This window comes from Brassica rapa, chromosome A02, assembly GCF_000309985.2.
Source record: "Brassica rapa cultivar Chiifu-401-42 chromosome A02, CAAS_Brap_v3.01, whole genome shotgun sequence".
NCBI classification, from domain to species: Eukaryota; Viridiplantae; Streptophyta; class Magnoliopsida; order Brassicales; family Brassicaceae; genus Brassica; species Brassica rapa.
Genome location: NC_024796.2, coordinates 20,333,964 through 20,358,819, shown reverse-complemented (window position 1 = coordinate 20,358,819; position 24,856 = coordinate 20,333,964). Strand labels below are relative to the sequence as shown.

At 39.6% G+C, this 24,856-nt stretch overlaps 2 protein-coding genes and 1 non-coding gene across 3 annotated transcripts; all 3 read left to right on the top strand.

The window, feature by feature from the left end:
* Positions 1-9,064: 9,064 nt before the first annotated feature.
* On the top strand, positions 9,065-9,171 carry LOC117132252. Its single transcript, XR_004455812.1, has one exon. It is a non-coding gene; the product is annotated as a small nucleolar RNA R71 (small nucleolar RNA).
* Positions 9,172-14,074: 4,903 nt separating this feature from the next.
* LOC103848222 lies at positions 14,075-18,396 on the top strand. The gene is made up of 3 exons (XM_033285259.1): positions 14,075-15,859; positions 16,187-18,031; positions 18,376-18,396. Exons 1-3 carry the CDS (start codon positions 14,075-14,077, stop codon positions 18,394-18,396), a joined length of 3,651 nt encoding a protein of 1,216 aa, XP_033141150.1.
* Positions 18,260-22,245, top strand: LOC103848567 (BRI1 kinase inhibitor 1). Its single transcript, XM_009125449.3, has one exon. It carries the CDS (start codon positions 18,920-18,922, stop codon positions 19,943-19,945), a length of 1,026 nt encoding a protein of 341 aa, XP_009123697.1. The 5' UTR covers positions 18,260-18,919; the 3' UTR covers positions 19,946-22,245.
* Positions 22,246-24,856: the final 2,611 nt, after the last annotated feature.

The window sequence follows — 24,856 nt, the reverse complement described above, 5'->3', positions numbered from 1 at the left end:
AGATCGTCATTCATGTTAGTTTGAGCCCACACATGACTTCACACTTGTCTAGCGTTTACTTTAATACCACATGTCATGCTCCGACCGTCCACGGATAATGAGTCTTCCACGCATGTTCATTCGTTCTGCAGATCCAGCCCAGGCGGTATTCAATACGTTAATTTTTGAAGGTTTGAAAATTTTGTTTCTTGATCTTGCAATCACCACATGGCATAGCTCAATACTTTTTCTTCACTCGTATGGTATCGTGAATAACTTTTTTATAAGTCACTCATCATTCTACTACTCTAATTCAATCACAACTAATTTAAAAATTATTTATAAATATGTGACCGAAAAGATAAGTGATTGATGATATAAATATCCAAATCAATTTTTCTAACTTTTTAACATATGTTTATGTATTACAAACCGGGTAACAAATCATTACCAAAAACAATTACTGAAACAAAATTAAACCATTAGTCCACATGGTTTTTTATATGTTAATTCATCATTTAATTTATTTTACATTGTCTTGTCAATAGCATATACACATTCAGCAATCTGAGCTTCCATTATTTTAGATGGGCTATTTAATCCATCATATTCCATTGAGAGCATTTGAAACCACCTTAGCTATCTCAACTTTCGTTTTTTTAATAACATATAGTGGTAAAGTTGCATGCGAATAATGGGGTCACATGAGAAAATCATACCCCTCGTTTCCAAACAAGGTGTGATCATTCTATTAGAATAGAATAATGGGATCGCAAGAGACACTCCTACCCTTCTAAACCGCAAAAAAATCATTTCAATCCTTTATGGATGCTGAAGAAAGGTGGAAGCAAAACCAGGGACAATAAGTTTAATACTTTCCAGACCTGCAGGAGGATTCCGGTCCAATGTTTACCAAGCCCCAAAATGAGCAAGTCTGGACCGGAATCCTCCTGCAAGTCTGGAAGGTATTAAACTTATTGTCCCTGCTTCTACTTCCACCTCTCTTCAGCATCCATAAAAGATTGAAATGATTTCTTCCGCATCCATAATCACCCTTGGATATGACGCACCAAGTTAGATTGAAAGATATTACACACCAACAATCATAAAAGTTTTGACCAATAGATATGACACTCCATGGTTGAAAACATGTTTGAGAATCACTCTCAAGATTCCAAAAATAAAAACTTAACTCTTATTACATGGAAAATAATAAATCAGTGCATGAATGAGAGAAAGTGTTCTTGAAACAAACATTCCTTGCATGTAGGAGAGATATAAGCTTTCCATACAATTAACCATATAGTTTTCGTCACTCTCTTTGGACAGCAAAGAAATCATTTGATTTTGTATCTTCTTGGGCTTGTAACTTGATAAAAATGGGCTGGACTTGTTAGCTAACATCATGGGTCAATTTTTGAATGTTTTCCATATCCATAACTTCATAAATAAGCCCAAGATCACATCAAGATGTGAGTAATATGTGATACACTGCGGTGTTTCCATCTAATACATCCTGCAGTAAATAAATCTAGGTGGTGCTAGAGAGTGGTTAGAGTAGTAATTAAATGGCAAAAGATCATAATCCCTTTTCTTGACTCAATAAAACTTTTTATTTAAAAACTTTGTAAAAAATTATTTTTAGTTAAATAAAATTCAAAATAAAACTTCTCATTAGTAACTACCTCCCCAGACTTAAAAAACACTGAGGAGCCTAAGATTGGTTAGAGAATAAATCATAAGTACTGAATAAATACTAGACAATGAGAAGAAAATTTGTAACACTCTGTTTCGAGTGTCGATCAACACCGTGACCTTGGTGTCGATCGATGACGCGGAGACAGAAAAAATATGTGTCATCGGTAACGTGTCATAGGTTCTAACTCATCAGATCAGTCAGCATTGTTAGCCTTATTAGCCAATCCAAACACACATAATGATCCAAAAAATACATAGTCTCAAGTCATAGCATAAGAAGATAAGTTCAAACATAAATCCTAATAGTCCAAAAATAAAATAAAAACGTAAGTAGATAAGAGATAGAAAGATGAGAACTAATCCTCATCAGTATCGTCGTCTGAGTCGTTCTGTCGCTGGTGTGAGGGTCTTGCAGCTGATGGAGATCGTTCGTGCACACTCCCTCTCGTAACATAGTGGCACTGTGACACTCTCGACCAGATGGCGTGAAGTGCATCCACAACAACGTACTGGAAGTCGCCATAATCGTGCATGGGAATGTCCGGGATGTGTGGGAAGTCAGGGATATCTTGCTGGGGCTGTGCAGCTGCTCTGGCGGCTTGGGGCATGGGACTTCTGCAAGGTATGTGAGCCAGGTTGCGGAGGAGAAGCAGGTGTGGATGGAACTCAAGTCTAGCAAACTCGCCCTGAAGATCCGTAACCGTCCGCATAGGTACTGTAGCAAGTGTGTACCTGAGGCGTCCCTGAAGCTCCATAAACATCGTCCTTGAGCCACTGTGCGTATGTCAGATGAAGCATCCATGTAGTTCTGGTTCCTGATGACTGTGGCATGATCCAAAGGAATCCCGATGTGCATGAAGATCAGCGTAAGGAGGCTCCCTATTGTCTCCCTCTTTGTAATCTTCCCTCCGAATGGCTTCATCTTCAGGTTTACCAAGTGCTCAGCAAAGCCAACCCCAAGGTTTGGCCACTGGTCATCCGCCGGTTCTGAAATCGTACCCAACGGAACCAGACTCCGCACCACATAGTAAAGTAATGTGAGCTCCTACACCCGTACCTTGTTCGGTTCCATCTTGCACAACAGCGTGTTGGAAAGGACCTTGAGGAAATAGCGCACGGTGGGGTGATGGCTGTCAGTCTGAGTGGCTGTGCCTGAGTCGAAGTGACCAAAAGCCAGGTGTCCCCAAAACTCTGACTGTCCAAGAAAGGCGGGGACGACGCAGCACGAGTGCTCACGGTTCTGGAACCCATATATGTCACAGAGTAAGGAGAGGGATCATGTATCTGATGCCTTAGATGAAGAAATTTAGTGTGCCCTCGTCCACCTTCTTCACCCTCTCGTTGGAGTAGTAGACTTGCACTGTGACCATGAACTGTCTGACCAGCTCGTGGTACAAGTCGTAAAAGCGGGTAGCCATGCTTCCCAGACCTAACTCTCAGTTCATCTCTTCTAGCTCCTCCTCGAGCCCTAGTCGCCATATAGTTGTCCAATGGATGAAACGTGTGGGCTCGATGATGACCTTCAGCCACTCATTGTAGAACATGCTATCATTTCCATCCCAATCGTTCTCGATTGCACAGTGGGTGCAGTCTTTGTGTCTGACAGCCTCGTTAGGATTTGTGTAATTATCCCATGTCTCAATGGGCTCTCCTTCCCTTTCCCTTGGCCAAGGGTCACGATCGAGTACTGGTGGTGACGGTGGCGGTGCGTTGGAGCTGCTGGGATGGTCAAAGCGTCGCTTTGTTCTCCTTTCATGAATATGCAACCAAAGATAACAAGAGGAAACATGAAGTTAGCAAGGCGATAAATCAGTGATCGTTGTCGATTGACACACAATGGTCAACATTGATCGTTAACTCGTGGGAACAATCGATCGACAGAGAATTCGCGTTGTCGATCAATGTTCACGAAACCTGCAAAAACTCACATTGCAAATCGAATTCAAATAGAATAATAGTCACATAATACAGTCTGATACTCTTATCCTCGAAAACCTAGAATTTAGAATATTTCGAGGTCATACCATGTAGATCGGTTGATTGAGTGAACTAAACAGATAAAGAGGTGAGAATTGAGTGGATTCAACACAAGAAACACATAAATCGGTTGGAAAACGAGAGAGAAATTGATGGGGGGGGGGAGGTTTCGAGGAGTTTTTACGATTTTAGGGCGAATTGGTTAATTAACGAATTAAATAGGATCGTGAGTCCACAGTGACCGTCGATCGACGGAAAGAGCTCGATGTCGATCGATAAATGTTGAGAATTCTGTTATTATTATTTTATTAGATGAAAATGATATAAAACTTAAATTTAAAATTCCTAAATTTTTAAATAAAATAGTGGGTTGCCTCCCACTCAACGTTTATTTTAAGTCGTCAGTTGACTTTTATATGAAACTAGTCAGCGATTGAAAGGTCCAATCGTAGAGTTCGACTGTTTGGTTTAAGTGCTTTGGCCCAATAATGTTTAACTCTTTGTCTATTTACCGTGAATTCATTTCCTTCATTGTTGATCAGAGTAAAGGCTCCGTGAGGTTTAATTTCCTTAATTGTAAAGGGACCTGACCAGCGGGAACGGAGTTTCCCGTGAAATAATGTCAGTCGGAAGTTATAAAGGAGCACTTGATCATCCGGCTCAAAGTGTCTGGACATGATATTTTTATCATGATAGGCTTTGGTCCTTTCTTTATACAGCTTTGAATTCTCATAAGCAAGATGTCTAATCTCATCTAATTCATTTAGCTGAATCAGTCTCCTTTCTGCAGCTGGTTTAATGTCGAAATTGGTCAATTTTACTTGCCAGTCTGCTTTATTTTCTAACTCGACTGGCAGGTGACAAGCTTTCCCGTAGAGTAAATGGAATGGTGTGGTACCTAATGTGTTTTAAACGCTGTTCTATAGACCCAAAGCGCATTATCTAGTTTTTAGACCAGTCTTTCCTAGTTGTTCCAACGGTTTCTTCAAGGATTTCTTTGATTTGGTGATTGGAAACTTCCACTTGTCCACTTGTCTGTGGATGGTAGGGTGTGGGTACCCGATGGTGAACTCCATGTTTATGAGCAATTTATCGAAGGATTTATTTATAAAATGGGTGCCACCATCGCTTATTACTACTCAAAGAACTCTAAATCTTGGAAAAATAATTCTCTTGAAAAGTTTGATAACGACTGCTGCATCATTTGTTGGTGAAGCAATGGCTTCAGACATTTAGACAAGTAATCTACAACAACTAATATGTATTTGTCTCCATACGAAGAGGGAAAGGGGACCATGAAATCAATGCTCTAGAAGTCAAAGACTTCTACTTCTAGGATGAAATTCTGTTTAATTTCGTGTCTTTTGCTAATTTTTCCTCTTCGTTGGCATCTGTCGCACTGTGCAATATATGCATGAGTATCGCGAAACATTGTTGGCCACCAAAACCCTTCTTGTAGGATTTTTGATACCGTCTTAAATGTTGCAAAGTGTCCAGCATAGTCGGATCCATGGTAATGGAATAAAATATTTGGGACTACAGTTTCCGTGACACATCATCTATATATTCCATCAGAACAGTGTTTGTAAAAGTATAGTTCATCCCAATAGTATCTCTGAATTTCACGTAGAAAATTTTTCTTTATATATCCTCGAAGTGATTATGATTCTAATTCAGCAGCGAGATAGTTTACTAAATCAGCGTACCAAGGTCAATTTGAGATGTTTACTATCTATTGTGTGCACCCCCGACTCAAACTTCTTTCACTGAGAGAAACTGACTCGCAATTAACTGGGTTGCAGGTAACGTTGATTTTTAAATCAATAACAATTTTCTTTGAAGATGAGTCAAATTGTTGGTCATCTGGGGCGTCGATCAACAAGCTATCCTCGAAGTCGATCGGGGGCTCCTCATATGTGAGACATATATGCCCAATAAACGTGGAGTCCATATTATTGACATTTTCCGTTGGCAGGAAATCATCTATAGGGACATCATCTTCAACTCTTATACGGGAAAGGTGATCAGCAACTCCATTTTATACTCCTCTCTTATCTTTGATTTCTATGTCAAATTCTTGGAGTAGAAGGATCCACCGTAAAAGTTTTGGCTTTGCATCCTTCTTTTGCAATAAATACTTCAACGCAGCATGGTCTATGTGGACCACTACCTTTGAACCAACCAGGTATTGTCAAAAAATTTCAAATGCGAAAACAACAGCAAGTAATTATTTCTTCGTCTTCGCATAATTCCGTTGAGCACCGACAACGAAATCGCTCGCATCACACATTATCTCGAAATGTAGACTCCAATCTAGAGCTTGTAACTTTTGAGCATTCTGGCATGAAATAAAACTTAACATCTTTGCAGAGAAGAGGAGTGAGGGGTCTAGCTATTTTGCTGAAGTCTTTAATAAATCTCCGGTAGAATCTAGCATGTTCGAGGAAACTCCTCACGTCTTTTACAGTCGTAGGTGCCGGTACACCGGTCATGACTTATATTGTGGCACGATTAATTTCAATGCCGGCTGCAGACACTTTGTGTCCAAGGACAATCCCGTCATTAACCATAAAATTACATTTTTCCCAATTGAGTACAAAATTCTTTTCTTCGCATCTGGCCAATACTTTTCATAGATTGTCGAGGCAATTTTTAAAATCACATCCATGGACCAAAAAATCGTCCATAAAAACTTCCATGAAGTCTTCGATCATATCCGTGAAGATCGACATCATGCGTCTTTGGAAAGTAGCAAGTGCATTACACAGGCCAAATGGCATTATGGGGTAGGCGAATGTGCCATATGGGCATGTGAAAGTTGTATTTTCCTGGTCATCTGGATGCATGGGGATTTGGAAAATCCAGAGTATCCGTCGAGGAATCAATAATATTGGTGATTTGCAAGCTGCTTTAACATCTGATCTATGAAAGGTAAAGGGAAATGGTCTTTTCTGGTCACAGCATTTAGCTTCCTATAATCAATGCACATCCGATGACCGGTTACGGTTCTCATGAGAATAAGTTCATCCTTGTCGTTCTTAACAACTGTTATACCACCCTTTTTGATACAACATGCACAAGGCTCACCCAATTACTATCCGAAATTGGATAGATTACTCCTGCATTCAGGAGCTTTTGGATTTCTTTCTTAACCACTTCTTTCAGGTTTGGATTTAGCTTTCTTTGGTGTTGAATTGATGATTTGGATTCATCGTCTAAATGGATGCTGTGCATGCAAAAATCTGGGGAGATACCAGGAATATCATTCAAAGAATATCTGATGGCTCTTCTATACTTGTGCAACTTATTTAGTAACAGCACAAGTTTTTCACTACTCAAATTTGCATTAACGATTACAAGGTATGAGTTGTCATAGAGAAAAGCATATTTAAGTCTGGCTGGAAGCTGCTTTAATTCGACTTTCAGAACCTTTTCAGAACTCCAGTTATCTAACGCAATTGGTTGTTGATTGGTTATCGATCGACAACCTTCTATAGGTATCAATCGACGTCTATTGTTGACTTGTCGTCTTGTTCCTCATTGACATTCATGACTTCCTCGTTTGCGTCCATTAACCATGCATATTCATCTACTCTGCTATCTATACTGAAAATGTCACTTGCGGGAGAAGTGAGGGCATTTCCTAAGGGATCATCTGAGTACATGTCAACGAAGGATTCGTCATCAGGCTCAGCAATATGATCAATGCAGAAAGCCTGGTTGTCGATTAGAGGATGTTTAATTAATTTATCCATGTCGAAAGTCATTGGAAAGTCACCAATGTTCAAACATATTCGGCCCTCCTTAACATTAATTATCGCACCAGCAGTAGCTAGGAAGGGTCTTCCTAGGATGAGGGGGTCTTTGGATTCATGCATATATTTCAACACTATAAAATCTGTAGGAATGTAACATTTGTTTATCTTTATAGGTACGTCTTCAAGGATTCCTTCTGGTACTCTAACAGATCTATCAGCAAGAACCAAAGTGATTTTGGTGGGTTGAAAACAGGTTAACTCAAGGGATAGTGCTACGGAGTAGGGCATAAAGTTTAGACTGGAACTGAGGTCGTAAAGAGATCTCTGAAATTGTTTATCTTGGATTTTGCAATCTAAAACGAAACTACCACGGTCTGGTCGTTTGATAGGGATTCTTCCTTGGATCATAGCACTAATTTCTTCTAAGAGCATCATGACACTGTGATCTGTAATTAGGAAACTTTGTGACACCATGTCTTTAACATATATTTTTATCGATGGAGAAACTTTCATGGCGTCACTGAGCGGCATTTCGATAACTACTTTATCAAGAGCTTTCTTGCAAATGGCTTTATCCATCTCACGCTTTGTTATATTTTTATTGGGAGGGGAGAGAGGTAAAGTCCTATACACCCTTTCTATCACCGGTCAGTGGGTGCTATCGGTTTTGATGTGTTGGCTGAGGATTGTCGATCGACGCTATCACTTGTCTGTCGATCGGCGTTGTCTTGCGTTTGTTGATCGACGTGGTCATGAGTTTGTCGATCGATTTCTTCATCATCGTCCGATTCTCCTTCCTGGTCATCGAGGTCAGGTCGTGGTTCCTCAAATCCTCTAGTTTGGTTAGATCTTCCCCTTTTCAGAGAAGGTTCCGAACCAGGCTTAAGATCATACAGTAGAATTGGTTGAGACTTACTCCTCCCGACTTCGTCGATTTTCGAAGACCCATCCAATGTGACGGTTTATTTCACGTTAGGGATAATGTGTTTGCCACTTCTCAGCATGATAGTGCTGACCTGACGCCTGGGGTTAGCGTCGGTCCTTCCTGGGAGAAGTCCTTCTTCTCTCCTGATAGCTATCGTATTTTATGCTACTCGACTATCTAGTCTCTTAATATGTTCACTTAGAGCTTCAACTTTCTTTATCAGCTCGCAGTAAATTAAATCTATTTTTCCTTCTAGATTGACGGCCAGTTTCGATTTCCTGTGAAAACTTGATCTAACCTAGATTTTGCTTTCTCTCTTTGAGGTCTAACAGTCGCATCATATCTTCGAGTAAAATTACTTTCGTCAGACTCAGAGTGCTGATCCTGAAAGGCTATCCTATCGATAGATTCCACTTGTCTTTCGAGATCAGACGAGACACCGTCTTCTATTGTAAATGTTCGGAAGTGGTTTATTTTGCTTTGATAAAAATGAATGAAGTGAACCTAGGGTTTCCTTGATTTTGGCTAAATGTGGCTCGTCTTCAGGTTTTCTCCTCTTTTTTCGTTCATCTTCTCGAAAGCTCTAACAGTTACTACATTCTCTATCAGCCGTATAGCATCTTCAGGGCTTCTTGTGTTGAAGTTTCCTTCCCTGGCCGTATCAAGCATAGTTTGGTAGTGAATGTTAACACCCCCGTAAAAGGTGTTAATTAGCTGAGGTTCCGAATAACCATGATGCGGGAATTCTAGTTGGTATTCTTTAAATCTTCCACATGCATATTTAAATGGTTCTCTAGGATTTTGGTGGAATGTAGAGATCTTTTTCCTTACTTTCCAGTAGCTGGCCTCATCAAAGAAATAATTAATGAAAACACTTCTAATTTCCTTCCAGCAGGTTAAGGATCCAGTTGGTAGCTGGTCCAACCATCTTGTTAGGGAGAATGAGAAGAGTTTGCAGAGATTGTAGTCATCCCCCATCATATCTTCTCGTTTCTCAATATGATCATGAGGATGCTCTGAAAGAGATCCATGAAAAGGTTTTTGACGTACCAGAATAAGAAAGTCGAGATTGAACTCTGATCTTCCTATATTACTTTCTGGTAGTCTGATAGCTGATCTATTGGAATAGGTTCTGCCAAGATTTAAGTAGTCTTGCAAAAGCAATTTTTGTTCCTTCTCATTAGTTTGAGTTATATAAATTTTATCAGAGATTGCAGTCCCCTGTTTATTAATGATTTGGTTATTTGCGTTGCATGTTTGACCTTTAGGTTCTCCTAGGACTACTTCCTCATTGTTTAAATTGGTAAGTAAAGACTTACCTGCTTCCGGCTGAGCGGTGTCGATCGCTTCCAGTAGCTCAGCGTTGATCGATTCCTCGACAGAAGTGTCGCTTGATGTATCGGTCATGTTGTCGATCGATGCTCGTCCAAAACACACGTTCTTCTTCTATAGTACATGTGTCAGCACGAAATGAAGAAAAACTTTTAGCACACAAAGAAATAAAATCTAGACAATATTCTAAACTTCTAATGGTAATAAAAAAGTCTCCGGCAACAGTGACAAATTTGGTATCATTCAAATTATCCTAAGGAGTGAATTTACTCTCTCACTAAGAAGTTCTGTTGTAGTACTTAGGGAAGGCCTGGGCATTCGGGTCGCCGGGTCGGGTTCGGATCGGGTCCTTTCGGGTCCAGGTCTTTCGGGTCTAAGAGTTTAGGACCCGATAGGGTAATTTCAAATTATCGGTTCCGGGTCGGTTCGGATCGTGTCGGGTCCGGGTCGAGTCGGGTCTTAGATAGTTAGACCCATTCGGGTAATTATAATTTATCGGCTCGGATTCGGTTCGGTTTCGGGTCGGGTTCGGTTCCGGTTCGATCTAAAAAAGACCTAAAAATACAAAAAAAATATCTGAAAATATTTATATATCCGAAAATATTCAAAATTTTATTCAAAATTTGTGTTTTTATTATATTAAAATGTATATATATACTAAACTATGCGAGATACAACAACAATTCGTTGTCTCCTAGTGGTTGACCCCCATGTTCTCTAGACAAATAATCCGTCTTTCATTCTCCCTTGATGCATTTTATTTAATTTACATTATTAATTCGGGTACCCATCGGGTTTCGGGTTTGGGTCGGGTCGGGTCTAAGACCCGCGGGTCCTCTGCAACAAGACCCGATAGGGTAATTTGATCGGGTCGGTTCCTACCCAAACCGGATTTTTTCGGGTCGGTTTCGGGTCGGATCTTCGGGTCCGGATAAAATGCCCAGTCCTACATCGAATCCACATAAACTCTAGGATTCCACAATAGATTTTTAGTTTTCGAATTAATGCTAGACAATTATGATTAAAACAGTAAATTAGGTTAGGTTTGGTGAACAAGGTTTTAGACAATTATAGATGAATAGCTAGACTTAGGTAATTTCCAGGGTATAACATATATGTCTTTATGATTCACTAAATAGTCTATGGTGATTATTATTGGAGGTTTCTTTGAGAAACTTTTGACTGACTTTTAAAAAAAATAAAAGACTTCTATGTAAACATCAATAACAAAATTATTAAAATATTATGATTTAACTTTTATAGAAACTCAAGTGGTGTTCTAAATGTTAAAATTGCTATTAGAAACTATGTCATTCTTTGGTAGTTGATGTGACGCGTTCCTAAAATCTGTAACAACATTAGTTCAATGGGAGGTTTCACTAAATAGTCTATGGTGATTATTATTGGAGGTTTCTTTGAGAAACTTTTGACAGACTTTTAAAAAATTTAAAAGACTTCTATGTAAACATCAATATACTTTATGCTCGCTCTTCCCCCACCCCACCCCCATAACAAGGCTTTAAGTTCTGCCTTCTTTGAAAAAAAAATTAAAATACTTTTATAATCATCATTTTTTCAAACTTTCAATTTTCTCATTCCATATTAAAATTTATTTATGGTGTATGTTATGAAAGGAAAAGAAGTATTTATTTATGGTGTTCTAATGGGGTAAAGACCGTGATTAGTTTTCTCACTGAAATTTCAATTATGATTGGCCATTATAAACATTTAAATAGCAAAAAACTAAACACGATTAATAAACTTTGCCAAACCCATGGTTCAATTACATTATGTCCATATTTACTCTCCGCTGTTCTGCATCAGCATGTGCACGAACTCAAGTAGGTTGTCCTAAAGGAAAACTGCCAAAATTTATAGTTAAATTTAAATAAATTTTTCGACCAACAATCGCAAGTTCATTGTTTTTGAGAAACGTACATTAGGTTTCAGCCTTACATATGGGTAGAATAAATTAGTTTCTTCTTTAATTTACAAGTTAAAAATATTATCAAGATAATATTATAAAACTATAATATTTTACGCTGTGCGAATCGGAAACAATATAAGTAAATTCAACGTAATTTCAGTGACATAATATCTTACATAATATATATATATATATATATATATATATATATATATATATATATACATAATATCTTACATAATATATATATATATATAACTATCTAGAGTAAGCGTTGATAAAAAAACAAAACCTAGCGGCGCTCTGAGGCGATACGACGGCGACGCTTTCTGAGATCGAGATCCTCTTTGGGTTTTCGATCTTCTCCTATTCCAAACGTTCATTGACGTTGGAGTAGCCACCTTATCCTTCCTGTGCGTGTGGTGTGTGGTTCTCTTCCACGGTGAGATCGTGATCTTCGTACCTTCTCCCTCACGGAAGCTGCTCTCGGCCTTGCCTTTCTGATCTGTTTGATCTCTGCTTTCGTTTCTGTGTCTCCCTACCAACAAAGCCGATCTCGGTCTGGTCCTATCCTTCGAACTCTGGTTGGTCTTACGTTTGGAGATCTAAGACATTGAACCTGTTATCTGTTCTGAATCATTGTTCAGTTTAAAAGCTGCTGTTTGGTTACTTACGGTTTTGTGATACGATTCCATATCATTGTATGGGGTCGCGGAACAGTATGAGATCTGCTCATCAAGCGGATATCAAAGGAAAAGGGATCCTTTATGAGGATGATGATGAACCCATTAAACTGGTGGATCGAGATGATTCTTTCGTCATCAAAGAATTTGGTTTGTCCCTCATTGGCAAGATCCTTAATCCAAAGAAACAGAATGTTGTGAAGTTATTACAAACCATGCCTTCGCAGTGGGGCTTGTCTGAGAGAATCACAGCAAATGACTTAGGGAATGGGAAGTTTCTTTTTAACTTCATGTCCGAGGAGGACTTAAACTCTGTGCTGAGACAGGGTCCGTTTCACTACAATTTCTGCATGTTCGTACTGGTGCGGTGGGAACCTATAGTCCATGATGATTACCCATGGGTTATTCCTTTTTGGGTTCAGCTCATTGGCTTTCCTCTACATCTATGGACTGATGCGAATCTGAGGAATATAGGTGGTAGACTTGGGCATGTCGACACTCTGAAACTAACTGAGGGTCGTATGCTCATTGATATTGACTCACGCCGGCCACTGAAGTTCTCTAGAAAGGTGGAATACGAGGGAGATGAGGTTACGATTGAAATTAAGTATGATAAGTTGTTCAAACATTGCACTACCTGTGGCTTCCTTTCTCATGAGAAGGGATATTGCACAGCCTTTGATGTTAGATCACGGTTACAACATCCAGAAAGGACTGATGTCTTCTCGCGAGTGCAGCTGGCTCATGATTCGTCGAGACAGCTCTTGAGTCGTGATGCTCATCCCAGGACTGAACCTCATTATCAGCCTTCGCTACAGAACAGAGAGCCACAACTTTCACGATACCGTTCTTCAAAGCCTTCAAGGTATGATGAACGTGATGAGGAGGAGAATCGGTGGGGACGCCATGCTGATAGGATTGTCCGTAGCAGAGACAATTATCCAAGGAGGAGTAGATATGGTGGAGCACGGGCTGGACCTTATGTCCGCCCAAATGAGAGATCGTGGCAAGTAAAACAATCACAGCATGTTGTAGTTGGTAAGGGCCAGACTGATGTTGGTACCGGTGCAACGTCTCGCAGTGCAACATCTAGGGAAATTGTTCCGTATGAACATTTGCCCGATCCTGTATCAAGAACTGAACAAATCTCGGAGACGCTGAGGAGTGGCGATAAACCGACTAGCAGGAAGATAGCTAGTGCTATTGTAACTCCATCACGGATGGATCATCACATGGAGGAGAATGTTACTCTTAGAGACAGGGGTGAAGCTAGAGCGCTCTCTTTCTCTTCACCAGGTGGTACGGAACCGAGTAATGGCGACGATGCCATCATTGGAGCGCTAAGTGATATGGAGAACTTGGATCAACCAGATGGAGGTATGCTTGAAGATGGAGTTGATGATGATGATCTGTTGGCGCTTGACCTTATGGACTTGGATGGTCATCAATCTCAGCATGCGTCTTTGGTGGATAAGAGACAAATGGATAATACGAATGCAACAAAGTCCAAGAAGCACGGCGTGAAGCGTAATGCCCCTTTGGGTATTAACCATCGGAAGTTTGAGATTCTTCGTAGGGGTTCTCCAGCAAAGCGTTCAGCGTCTACAAGTTCACATGCAAGAGGGGCTGGTGAAAAACCAATACGGCGTCATGGATCCAATAGGGACAAAGACAGTGTCTCAACACGTGATGGTCTGATGAGTTCCAAAAACTCATCGCGACGCCATCCATGAAGACAATCAGTTGGAACTGTCGAGGGATTGGGAACGACCTCACAGTTCGACGCCTTACGGAGATGTGTCAGAAGCATCGCCCAGGACTTGTGTTCCTTTCTGAGACAAAGAATAGGAGGCCGCTGTTGCAAAACATTCAGGCCGACCTAGGATTTGATCATTTGTTTACTGTTGAGCCACTTGGTCTCAGCGGAGGTTTAGCTTTATTTTTCATGGATGATTTTCAAGTTAATGTTTTATTTTCAAATAACCGTATGATTGACATTGAGGCAGTCATTGATGGAATAAAAGTCTATATGACGTTTGTTTATGGGGATCCTGTAATAGAAAGACGTGACCAAGTTTGGGAACGTCTTACGCGTTTTTCAACAACAAGAACTGGCCCATGGTTTATGATAGGTGACTTTAATGAAATAACGGGTCACAACGAGAAAGAAGGGGGGAGACAACGACTTGATAGCTCGTTCCTGCCCTTTAAACAGATGCTTACTGATTGTGGAATGTTAGAGTTTCCTTTTACGGGAGACATGCTATCATGGGTAGGAAAGAGAGCAGGAGGAACAACTGTTCGATGTCGTCTGGATAGAGCAGTAGGAAATCCAGATTGGCATGAGAAGTTTCCCCACTCGAACATGAAGTATATGCGATTATTGGGATCGGATCATCGTCCGATTCTAGCGGATATACTCATAAAGCCAATGAGAAGATCCAAAAAATTCAAGTTTGATAAAAGGTGGCTAGATAACGAGGAGCTACGGCAGGTCATTCTTGAGGGATGGAAATCTCCTGATTTGCCTCCCAATGCGAACATTATGGAGCATATTTCCAGTTGTCGGAGAGCTTTAAGTGAATGGAGGAGACAACATAATGTTAATTCGGCAAAACTAGTGGAGGAGCTTAAAGAGAAAGTGGAGGGCATGTATGCTGATGACAATGCTACAACTGCAGAAATTGCAGCAGCGTTGAAGGAACTCTCTGATGCTCTTAAGGCAGAAGAAATGTTTTGGAAACAGAAGAGTCGAGTGTTTTGGCTGAGAGAAGGCGATAGGAACACCAAATATTTCCATGCTTTGACCAAGCAGAGAAGAGCAAGGAATAAGATTACGCAGCTCCTAGATGCACATGGAAATGTAGTGGAGGATGAAGAAGGACTAGTAGCCATTGCTACTAGCTATTTTAGACAGATCTTTGAGTCATCTAACCCAGAGGACATTGAAGAAGCTTTAGCTCAAGTTCCTACGACAATCACTGGGGAAATGAACGAAAACCTTACGAGCCCGGTTTCCGAATGGGAAGTCAAATTAGCTCTTTTTGCTATGCACCCAGAGAAGGCCCCTGGACCAGATGGGATGACAGCGCTTTTTTATCAGAAATTTTGGGATATTGTTAAGGAGGAGTTAACTCTTATGGTTAATAAATTCCTTTTTGAAGGGGCAGTGGTTAGCGGTCTAAATGATACGAATATATGTCTCATCCCGAAGACAACAAAACCTAATGATATGGCTCAATTTAGACCCATTAGTTTGTGCAATGTCTGTTATAAAATAATCTCTAAGGTCTTATGCCAGAGACTAAAAAGAGTGCTGCCAGGATTGATTTCGGAAACCCAGTCAGCCTTTGTTGCTGGAAGACAGATTTCAGACAACGTTATGATTGCCCAGGAGATGTTCCATGCTCTGAGAACTAAACCAAGTGGGCGTAGTAAAAGGATGGCCATCAAGACGGACATGAGCAAAGCATATGACAGAATGGAATGGTCATTCATTGAAGCTGTCATGCGTAAGATGGGCTTTTCAGAAACTTGGATCAGCTGGATAATGCGATGCATTACGTCGGTGAAATATAAGGTTCTTATGAATGGGCAACCAAGAGGAAACATTGTTCCTGGTAGAGGCCTACGCCAAGGAGATCCTTTGTCTCCTTTCATTTTTATTCTATGCACGGAAGCGCTCGCTAGCCTTCTCAATCACGCAGAGAATCAAGGGAAGATAACGGGGATGCGTGTCACACGCGCGTGTCCTTCGGTGTCCCACCTTCTCTTTGCTGATGATAGCCTTTTCTTCTGTAAGGCGGAGCCCCGTGAATGTGAAGAAGTGATGAAAGTAGTCAGGACATATGGTAAAGCATCTGGTCAATGTATTAACTTTGATAAATCTTCCTTACTCTTCGGTAAGAGGATTAATGCTGCTACTAGACAAGAGATTAAAGATACCCTCGGAATTCATAAAGATGGTGGGATGGGAAAGTACTTGGGAATCCCAGAGGATATTAGTGGTTCAAAATGTAAACTCTTTGCATTCTTAAAGGACTCCCTGATGCATAGAGTAAATGGATGGACCGGTAGATGGCTTTCAAAAGGGGGGAAGGAGGTCATGATTAAATCCATTCTTCTCGCTCTTCCGACATACGTTATGTCAACGTTTCTGCTTCCTTTGGAGATTTGTGAAAACCTCGCTAGTGCCATTGCACAATTTTGGTGGAGTTCGAATCCACCAAAAAGAGGAATACACTGGGCGAAATGGGAAAAAGTTTGTCTACCAAAAGAAGAGGGCGGGATTGGCTTCCGCCTAATCCATGAGTTTAATCTAGCATTATTGGCAAAGCAATTATGGAGATTGGTTCAGTACCCTGATTCACTGGTTGCTCGTGTCTTGAGGGGTAGATATTATAGATTGTCCTCGCCATTGAGCGCAACTTCGACAAGTATCCCATCTTATGTGTGGACAAGCATTATTTCTGCAAGAAAGCTTTTGCTTCTGGGGATCAGACAGAAGATTCATTCAGGTTATGAAGTCAAGGTGTGGGAGGATCCGTGGATCCCAACGACACCTGCTAGACCAGCTAGACCTGTAGCACCTGTGATGAACCCGAATATGAGGGTGAGCGACCTCATTAATCAGGATCTGAAAGAATGGAACGTTGAGTTACTAGAAGACTATGTCCATCCTGTTGACATACCGCTCATCTGTAGTATGGCCATTAGCTCTACACACCGTCGTGATACTTTCTGTTGGAACTACACAAGGACTGGTCAATACACAGTTAAATCTGGATACTGGGTTGCCCAAAATCTTTTGAAGCAAGAAGAGGAAAAGGAAATACTAGAACCAAGTATTACTAAACTGCGAGCCTTTGCTTGGAAGTTGAAAGCGCCAAGGAAGATGTGCCATCTTATATGGCAACTGATATCGGGCCAAGTGGCAGTAACGAGGAACCTCGTACGCCGGAATATGAGATGTGACAATTACTGTCCGAGGTGCGGAGAAGCAGAAGAATCTGTAACCCATGCAATATTTGAATGCCCTCCAGCTCTCCAAGTATGGTCCTTATCAGGGATTCCTACGAGCCCAGGAATATTTCCAGTGTCAAGCGTCTACACAAATATGGACTATCTATTTTGGAGGAAAAATGATATCCTAGAACCTGACCAGGACAGGGATCCTTATCCCTGGATAGTATGGTATATTTGGAAGGCTCGCAATGAAAAGCTTTTCAGGGGAATAGATAGAGATCCTCTAGAACTAGTTCGATACGCAGAAACCGAATGTCAAGCATGGTTTAATGCAAATGAGAGAATACCGCAAGTAGTTCAGCCCAACAACAATGAAGAAAACCAAGTCTTAAGCTTGGGAAATATCTGCCTGCTAGATGGATCTTGGACAGACTCAGATCGATACAGTGGATGTGGTTGGGTCTGGATGGACTGTGGGGAGAATATACAGCTTATGGGAACTCGGAATTTTTCTCGATGTGAATCTGCATTACATTCGGAGATAGAAGCACTACGTTGGGCGATGGAGAACATGCTTCAACACTCGTCATGTCAGAGCTTTGGAACAGACTGTAAGGAACTGATTGCTATGATAGAGAAACCCCAGGAGTGGCCAAGATTCGCGACAGAATTGGAGAAGATAGAGACGCTGCAGATTTGTTTTCCGGACTTCAAGATCATTCATGTGCCACGAGCGCGCAACCAGTTTCCTGATTTTTTAGCTAAGACAGCTAGGACTTTCCGTAGGGTGCTACTTTTTATTGGTTGTTCTATTCCGGTCTGGTTACCTAGACCACCTCAAGCTTGAGTAATAGAATAGCCGTTTGCCGAAAAAAAAAAAATATATATATATATATATATATATATATATATATATATATATATATATATATATGTGTGTGTGTGTGTGTGTGTATTAAGGGTGTAATAATAATTTGTAAGCTCATGAAATGATTCAATTCAACTCGAGTTCTTATGACAAGAGTTCTGTTTCCAGATTCATTTATTAAATGAGATTTAGATAACAAATTGTACGAGTAATCTTTAAAAGTAGTAGTTTTAGACATTTCTCTTATCTAAAAAAAAATTCAGACATTTCAGTGTATCATTTAAGGATGGGTAAAAGTTACGAACACTTTTTGGTCGATATTTACGAACACTTTATAGGTCGGTATTAAAGGAATTGTAACTTACCCGCTTCCGAAACATAAAAACTCGAAACTGGTCGAAACTAAATATTCGAGTAAATATGTTAGCCCCACCTTAAAAAGAATGTACTTCCCCTCTAACCAATACTTTTTGGCATTACGTTCTTTTTTACACGACAGAACTCGTCTACTAAATTTGGCTGACAATTCTATATTTTTTTCTCTCACCTCGCCTCTGGTCGTCTCTCTCCACGGTTACCTTATCTTCTCCTCTCGAAAAGGTTTTGTCATATTCTCTACATTTACAGGAAAACCGGAAAATACTAACAATAATTAATACAAGAGAAAAAGAAAAGCAAAGAACCCCACTTAACTAAAAGACTAAAGACTGAACCAAATATTATTATTATTATAAACCATTATATCCTTCGATCAACACAAAAATCCCTTTTGCCTTTTTGATTGATTTTTTTTCTTCCTCAATCATCATGGAAACCCATCTACAACAGGTGAAGAACAGTCCCAAAACTTTTCCTGAAAAGCAAAACCCTAAACAAGAAGCTTTACAGTCATCACCTTCACCAATATCATCCACTTGTTCTTCTCCTTCTCATGACTTCTCTTTCACCATCTCTCTCCAACCTAACGACTTATCTTCTTCCTCAAAACTCATAAGCTCTAGTCTCAGAAATCCCACCAAAACGAAGTCGTCTTATCAACAAACCGATCCATTCGCCGTCGACTTGTCTCCTGCAGATGAAATCTTCTTCCACGGCCATCTTCTCCCTCTTCATCTCCTCTCTCACCTCCCTGTCTCTCCTCGAACTTCCACTAGTTCGTATAATGACGGATTTGCCCTCCCCGTGAAAGATGTATTACCTGACCAGCCCACTCCTCTCCCCACCACAAACAACAACAACAACAGTACGGAGGCCAAGAACACCAACCCGAGCGATAAAGCAGAGAGGCTCGACGGTGAGAATCAAGTTAAAGCTAAAACAATAAAGTCATTTTCTCTCTTTGGTTTATCGAAATGGAGAAAAGGGTTTGAAGGCAACGAGCGAGAACAAGAGAAACAACAGCAGCCGCAGCTGCAGAAGAAGAAACTTATGAGTTTAGACCTAAGTCATGCAGTCAAGAAGTACATAAAGATGTTGTTTCAGAAGAGAGGAAACGGCACGCAGTTCAGGAACAGAAGACAGACTTCTTCGTATTCCTTCTCTTCCTCTTTAATAGGTTCAAAAGAAAACAGCAAAACATTGATTAATGGATCGAGAGATCTTATGAAAGCCCGGAGAGGTGACTTATTCTCGGCTCCGGCGTCCATGAGAACATCTCCGACGAATAGTGGCCACTTACGTGTCTCCACGGCGGGGCTTTCGTCGAGCTCGGCTTCTACATCATCGTCAAGTGATAGCACCATGGAAGAGTTGCAAGCCGCTATTCAGGCGGCCATTGCTCATTGCAAGAACTCAAGCGCCGTTGATCGTGATGATAAGGTTAAGGATTCTTGATTTGGTTTTTACTTTTTGTCCTGAATATGCTGTTCGTTCTTGTCAGAAGAAAACAAATCGTTAGTGTGTGACGTGGAATTAAAATTCACAGTAGAGTGGTCATTGTAGTATTTGTTTCCGTGTATAGAAAAAGGAGTTACTATTCCTACACTACACTACTTGTCTCCATAATTCATTTTTATAAATAATGAAAAACATCAATAATGATAAAACAGATTTATTTTATAAGGAAATGGGACAACTTTCTTTAAATAATACAAAGATAACTACAAGTACAGGCTGGGTTTATTGTTTGTTTCCACAAATTGGGGATGACCAAACTGAGAAAGTTAGGGGATCTTCATAATGAAAAACAAAAGATGAGAGACACAAGAAAAAAAACTGTTTACACAGCATCTAAAAGCAAGTCTGTCACACCCGTATCTCGCTTAACCGAGACAGTATGAATTCACATTGCCTTCACCAATAAAAACACTTAAAAAGACCAATGCAATTCTCATTCCCAAGGATCGAATCCAAATGTCTTACAAAATCGTACTAAAACGAATATGAAACGCTTAAAACCAAATCACCAAGTCTTAAAATGAAATAACTTAAAAAAAACCAAACACTCTAAGAGCCAGAACCACACCAAGATGACTGTTCCGACACTTCTTCGAACTCACCTGAAAAGAAAGGATGACTGAGTATTTCGACAAATACTCAGTGAGGGAAGCTCTAGGAGCCCTGAAATTAATCACCAATAATCATCACAAAACGTAGCATAAGTATCTAACTTAAACATCCAATAAAGCAAAAGCAAGCAACAAGAAACGAAGATAACCGCGACGTTGCTAACTTGAGACTAACGCCACATCACGCTATCTCCACGCCTCTCATGTTGTCGTGTGTGATGTCACCACATCAAGATGTCTCCATGAGTTCCACACCTTCATGCGATCACGCCACATCATGCTGTCTCCACGTGATCCGCACCACCACATTCACACGATCACGCCACATCACGCTGTCTCCACGTGATCTGTGTTACTACATTTTTACTTCACATACAAGCATGCCTTAGGCCCGCTCCGACGATGAATCATGCCAACTCACACGGTCGCCAGTCAAGAAATAATGTAATGCCCGAGACATACAAATACATCATTCTACCACGTTACACCGACACACATATGCCTTAAGCCTTTCTCTAACTCATATACATCTTCCACATATACATCACCCACATATACCATAACCCCAGTCAATACAATCATCACATACAATCCTCAAACATCATTCAGCAATAGATCTATGTCTTTCACACATCAGGCATCAAGATATGTATCATTTATATAAGTGTATATATTAATAGAAGAAAAAGAGTAGAAGACTAAAGGAACCGACGAGAAGGGATCGAAACACTGCAAGAACTCCTCTCCGGTGAGGCTACGCGGTGGTCGGTGGAGGTTTGGTGGCCGGCGGCTGCTCTCTCTCCAACTGGGCAGGGCTTCGCTGTGTTTTGTATCTGTAGAGAAATATCTAAGGACTGCCTCCTTTTTATAAAAGAGAAAGGAGAAAACATTAGGATTTTCTCTAAATGGACCAAATCATCATGGGCCTTATCATTAAATATTAGGGCTCCGACCCGGGATGTGACAAACTCGATCGCTCAAGAATCCCAAATAGTATCTTGCAAGTTCTCTAAAGCTTTTCCAACTTTTTAAATTGATTATTAGTGGTGAGATCCAGCGTTAAAGATGTCCTAATACACATATCTTTTATGGGAAGCCAATTCATGGATAAAATTTGTAGCATATATGATATGTCTCAATTATCGAAAGATATCATATTAATATATACAACTATAAACATTCCAAAGATATCTGATGCATATCGGATTTGGAGTGAATTATTTGGTTTATGGATTATCGGTAAATAAGAAATAATTATTAAACTAAACTATACAAGTGACTGGTTGAGATGTAGGAACTACCTTTGACTTCAGTTTTTACAATGGGGTTGGTCCACATTTTTTGTGGAAAAATTGTTTTTATTAAATTTTTCTTTTTACATTTGTTTTTAGGGTTGGCTGCCTAAAACCCCCTGTAGACTCACACACCCTACTTTTTCCTCCCTGAACTATCAAACTCTTCATAAATCTACCCAATGATAGACTTTCTCTTTATATCTCCCCCTAAACTTTTTTAATCCCCCTCCCTAACCAATTTTCAAATCGCAATTAAAAAGAAACAAAAACGCGTTTAGAAAATAGTGATTACCTAATTAAAAACAAAATCTGACCCGAGTTAACTTAAAAAGAAAACAAATTGGGGATCAGACGACGACTAAGAACAGATGACTGGGAACACAGAGAAAGATACGACGAGGAAAACAGAGAGAGACGATGAGGAACAGATAGAGACGATGATGAAGAACAGAGAGAGACGACGACGACAATGATGTCCAGAGTTCACTCTCCACTCCTGTAGATTCGAAGATCATATCAGAGATTATGAAAGAGGATGTTTCGCAAGATTCAGCTGTCACAGAAGAAGCCATGGCGGAAGAGGTCTCAGAAAGCATCCAATAGCAAAGAACCAGGAGGTCTTTGGATGTAATCAATGTGAACCAAGCTGATGTTCCAGAGGTTGTTCAAGGATCAGAAGATGGACTCCAATGATAATTGTTGCTCAACCTCCAGAGAAGAAATGTGCAAATAGAAAGGAGACTGTATCTAAGAATAGTCTGACCGTGAGGAGGAAGAAAGCAGTAGCAACCAACTCTGTCAATCCGAGAACAGTTCCAGAAAACAAGGACATTAAGTCTCAGAAGAAACCTGAAAGTACCAGCAAGCCAAGGACTAAGAAAATTCAAGAAGAGACTAAGAAGTCCACCAAGTAACTTGTTGCTAAAGAATGTAAAATAATTATATTATTCAGTGTTTTTGAAAGGTTGCGTTGCTCATATATACGGTGTTAAATGTTTTTTTTTTGTATAGGTGAAAAAATTAAATCTCTGAAGCAGCTGCACAAAATGGAAAACAAAGAAAACACGGTGAGCAAACTCTCTTTTAGTTCAGAGGATCGAATCGCTTCTGTAACTAAAAGAGACTAACACGAGCTTGTTCATTGCAGGTTGTTGCTGCTGGTGCAGGAGAAGAAATCCAAGTTTGAATGAAGAACAGAGAAGCGTTTTCACATCTCAATCAACTCTTTTTTTTTCTTTTGGTTTGAATGCTTGTTCAAGGTACATAGTTGAAAGGTGTTCGTAACTTTGACAGCAAATATTTTATTTGCTTGCTTATTTAATTGTGTTCTGTTTTTTTTTCTATGTCTCTTAATTTTGAGATGTCTTTTTCTTCTACTGTTTTCTGTTGAAGTTCTTATGTAGGACAAGTTTTAACCACAAGAAAAGACACCAAGTACATTCGACCAAGAGTTTTAAAGAACAACAAAAGCCACAAAGGACATTAAAAAGGAATTTTTGAGTTTTAAACTACAACAAAAGAACTACTAGTCATGAGCTTGAATAGATTGAGTAGGTTGTGTAAGTCTGATCTCTTCATGGACATGAGAAGAACCTGCCCTGCCACAAAACCAAACATGAGTACAAATACATTAACAACAACAGCCCCTTCAACATCGTCGTTCCTCACTGTCTCTCTCTCCTCTGGATTCTCTTCTCTTTCTCTGACATCTTCTTCGTTTGTGTCATGAGCACTGCGACAAACCCTAATTTCAGTATCCCCAATTCGTCTCTTCAGTCGTTGTTCTGTGTTGGGGCAAAAAATAGAAAAAAAACACGAAGCCCCAATTTGATTCTGATTTTAATTAAATCTCCAATTTGTTTTTGTTTTTAAGTTAAGTCTGGGTCGGGTTTTCAAACGCCGGATCGGGTCTGGTTTTCTTAAATTGGGCAATCACTGTTTTCTAAACGCACTTTTAATTCTTTTAATTTTGATTTCGAAATTGATTAGAGAGGGAGGTAAAAAGAGTTTAGGGGGAGATTTAAAGAGAAAGTTTATGTTTGGGTGGATTTATGAAGAGCTTAATAGTTTGGGGGGGAATAAGTAGGGTAAATGTGTTTGAGGGGGGAATAGGCAGGCAACCCTTGTTTTTACCTTAAAATGTTTGGTTTTTTATTATGTGTAAATCATTATTTTTGTTATTTCTCTTCTTAATTTTTACTGTTCCTTTCCATTGAACTTGTTTGTTATAAAGAGATTCATTTTCTGTCTCAGTTTCGTTGCGGCGTAATACACTATTCAGATAGTTTGAATGATGATATATTTTGCTTTTATTTAGTGGTGTTATATATATTTACAATGACTAAACCTGCCTTACTAGCGAGTAATTATATGCATAAAATAATATAAATATACATAAATTTAATGAAAATTTTGTAATGCTTAATTTATTTTTGTTTAAATTTCTTACTATTTTTTGTTTTAGTTTTAATTTTTTATTTTTCGAAATAGTGTATACTTGTTTCACCATTAAAATATTTCTAAGTAATGTAGTTATTTTACTTTGTTATGAGTATTTATTATATGGCTTTTTGCAAAATTGACCTAGAACTCAAAGTCAAACACAAAACTAACCTCTCTTTTTTTTGGAAATTAGTTTTGCCCTATTCACCCCACAAGTTCATATAATTTACGAAAATACCATCATATTTTTTTTCTTTCGAAAATGGCATTTTTACTCTTTCACCCTCATCATCTTCAGGTAATTACAAGATTGCCATTGTCATCAATACCCCAACCCCCATAAACAACCAATTTGAATCTCTTAATGCTCCCAAAATAGATTTACCCTTCTTCTTTCTCCATTCTTATGAACTAAACACAGCATCTCTCTCACTTTCTCTCCACATTCAGCTAAAAAAACTCAAGATTTTGATTCTACATTTTTTATGGTTCATAGAGTC

What these genes read in the sequence shown, in the direction of transcription:
- LOC103848567 (XM_009125449.3), top strand. Translation starts at nt 18,920, where the DNA reads ATGGAAACCCATCTACAACAGGTGAAGAACAGTCCCAAAACTTTTCCT.
- LOC103848222 (XM_033285259.1), top strand. Translation starts at nt 14,075, where the DNA reads ATGTGTCAGAAGCATCGCCCAGGACTTGTGTTCCTTTCTGAGACAAAG. An exon ending in TTACGTCGGTGAAATATAAG is followed by an intron (nt 15,860 to 16,186) that starts GTTCTTATGAAT and finishes CTCTTCGGTAAG; the next exon opens with AGGATTAATGCTGCTACTAG. An exon ending in CAGCTAGGACTTTCCGTAGG is followed by an intron (nt 18,032 to 18,375) that starts GTGCTACTTTTT and finishes AAAAAAATTCAG; the next exon opens with ACATTTCAGTGTATCATTTA.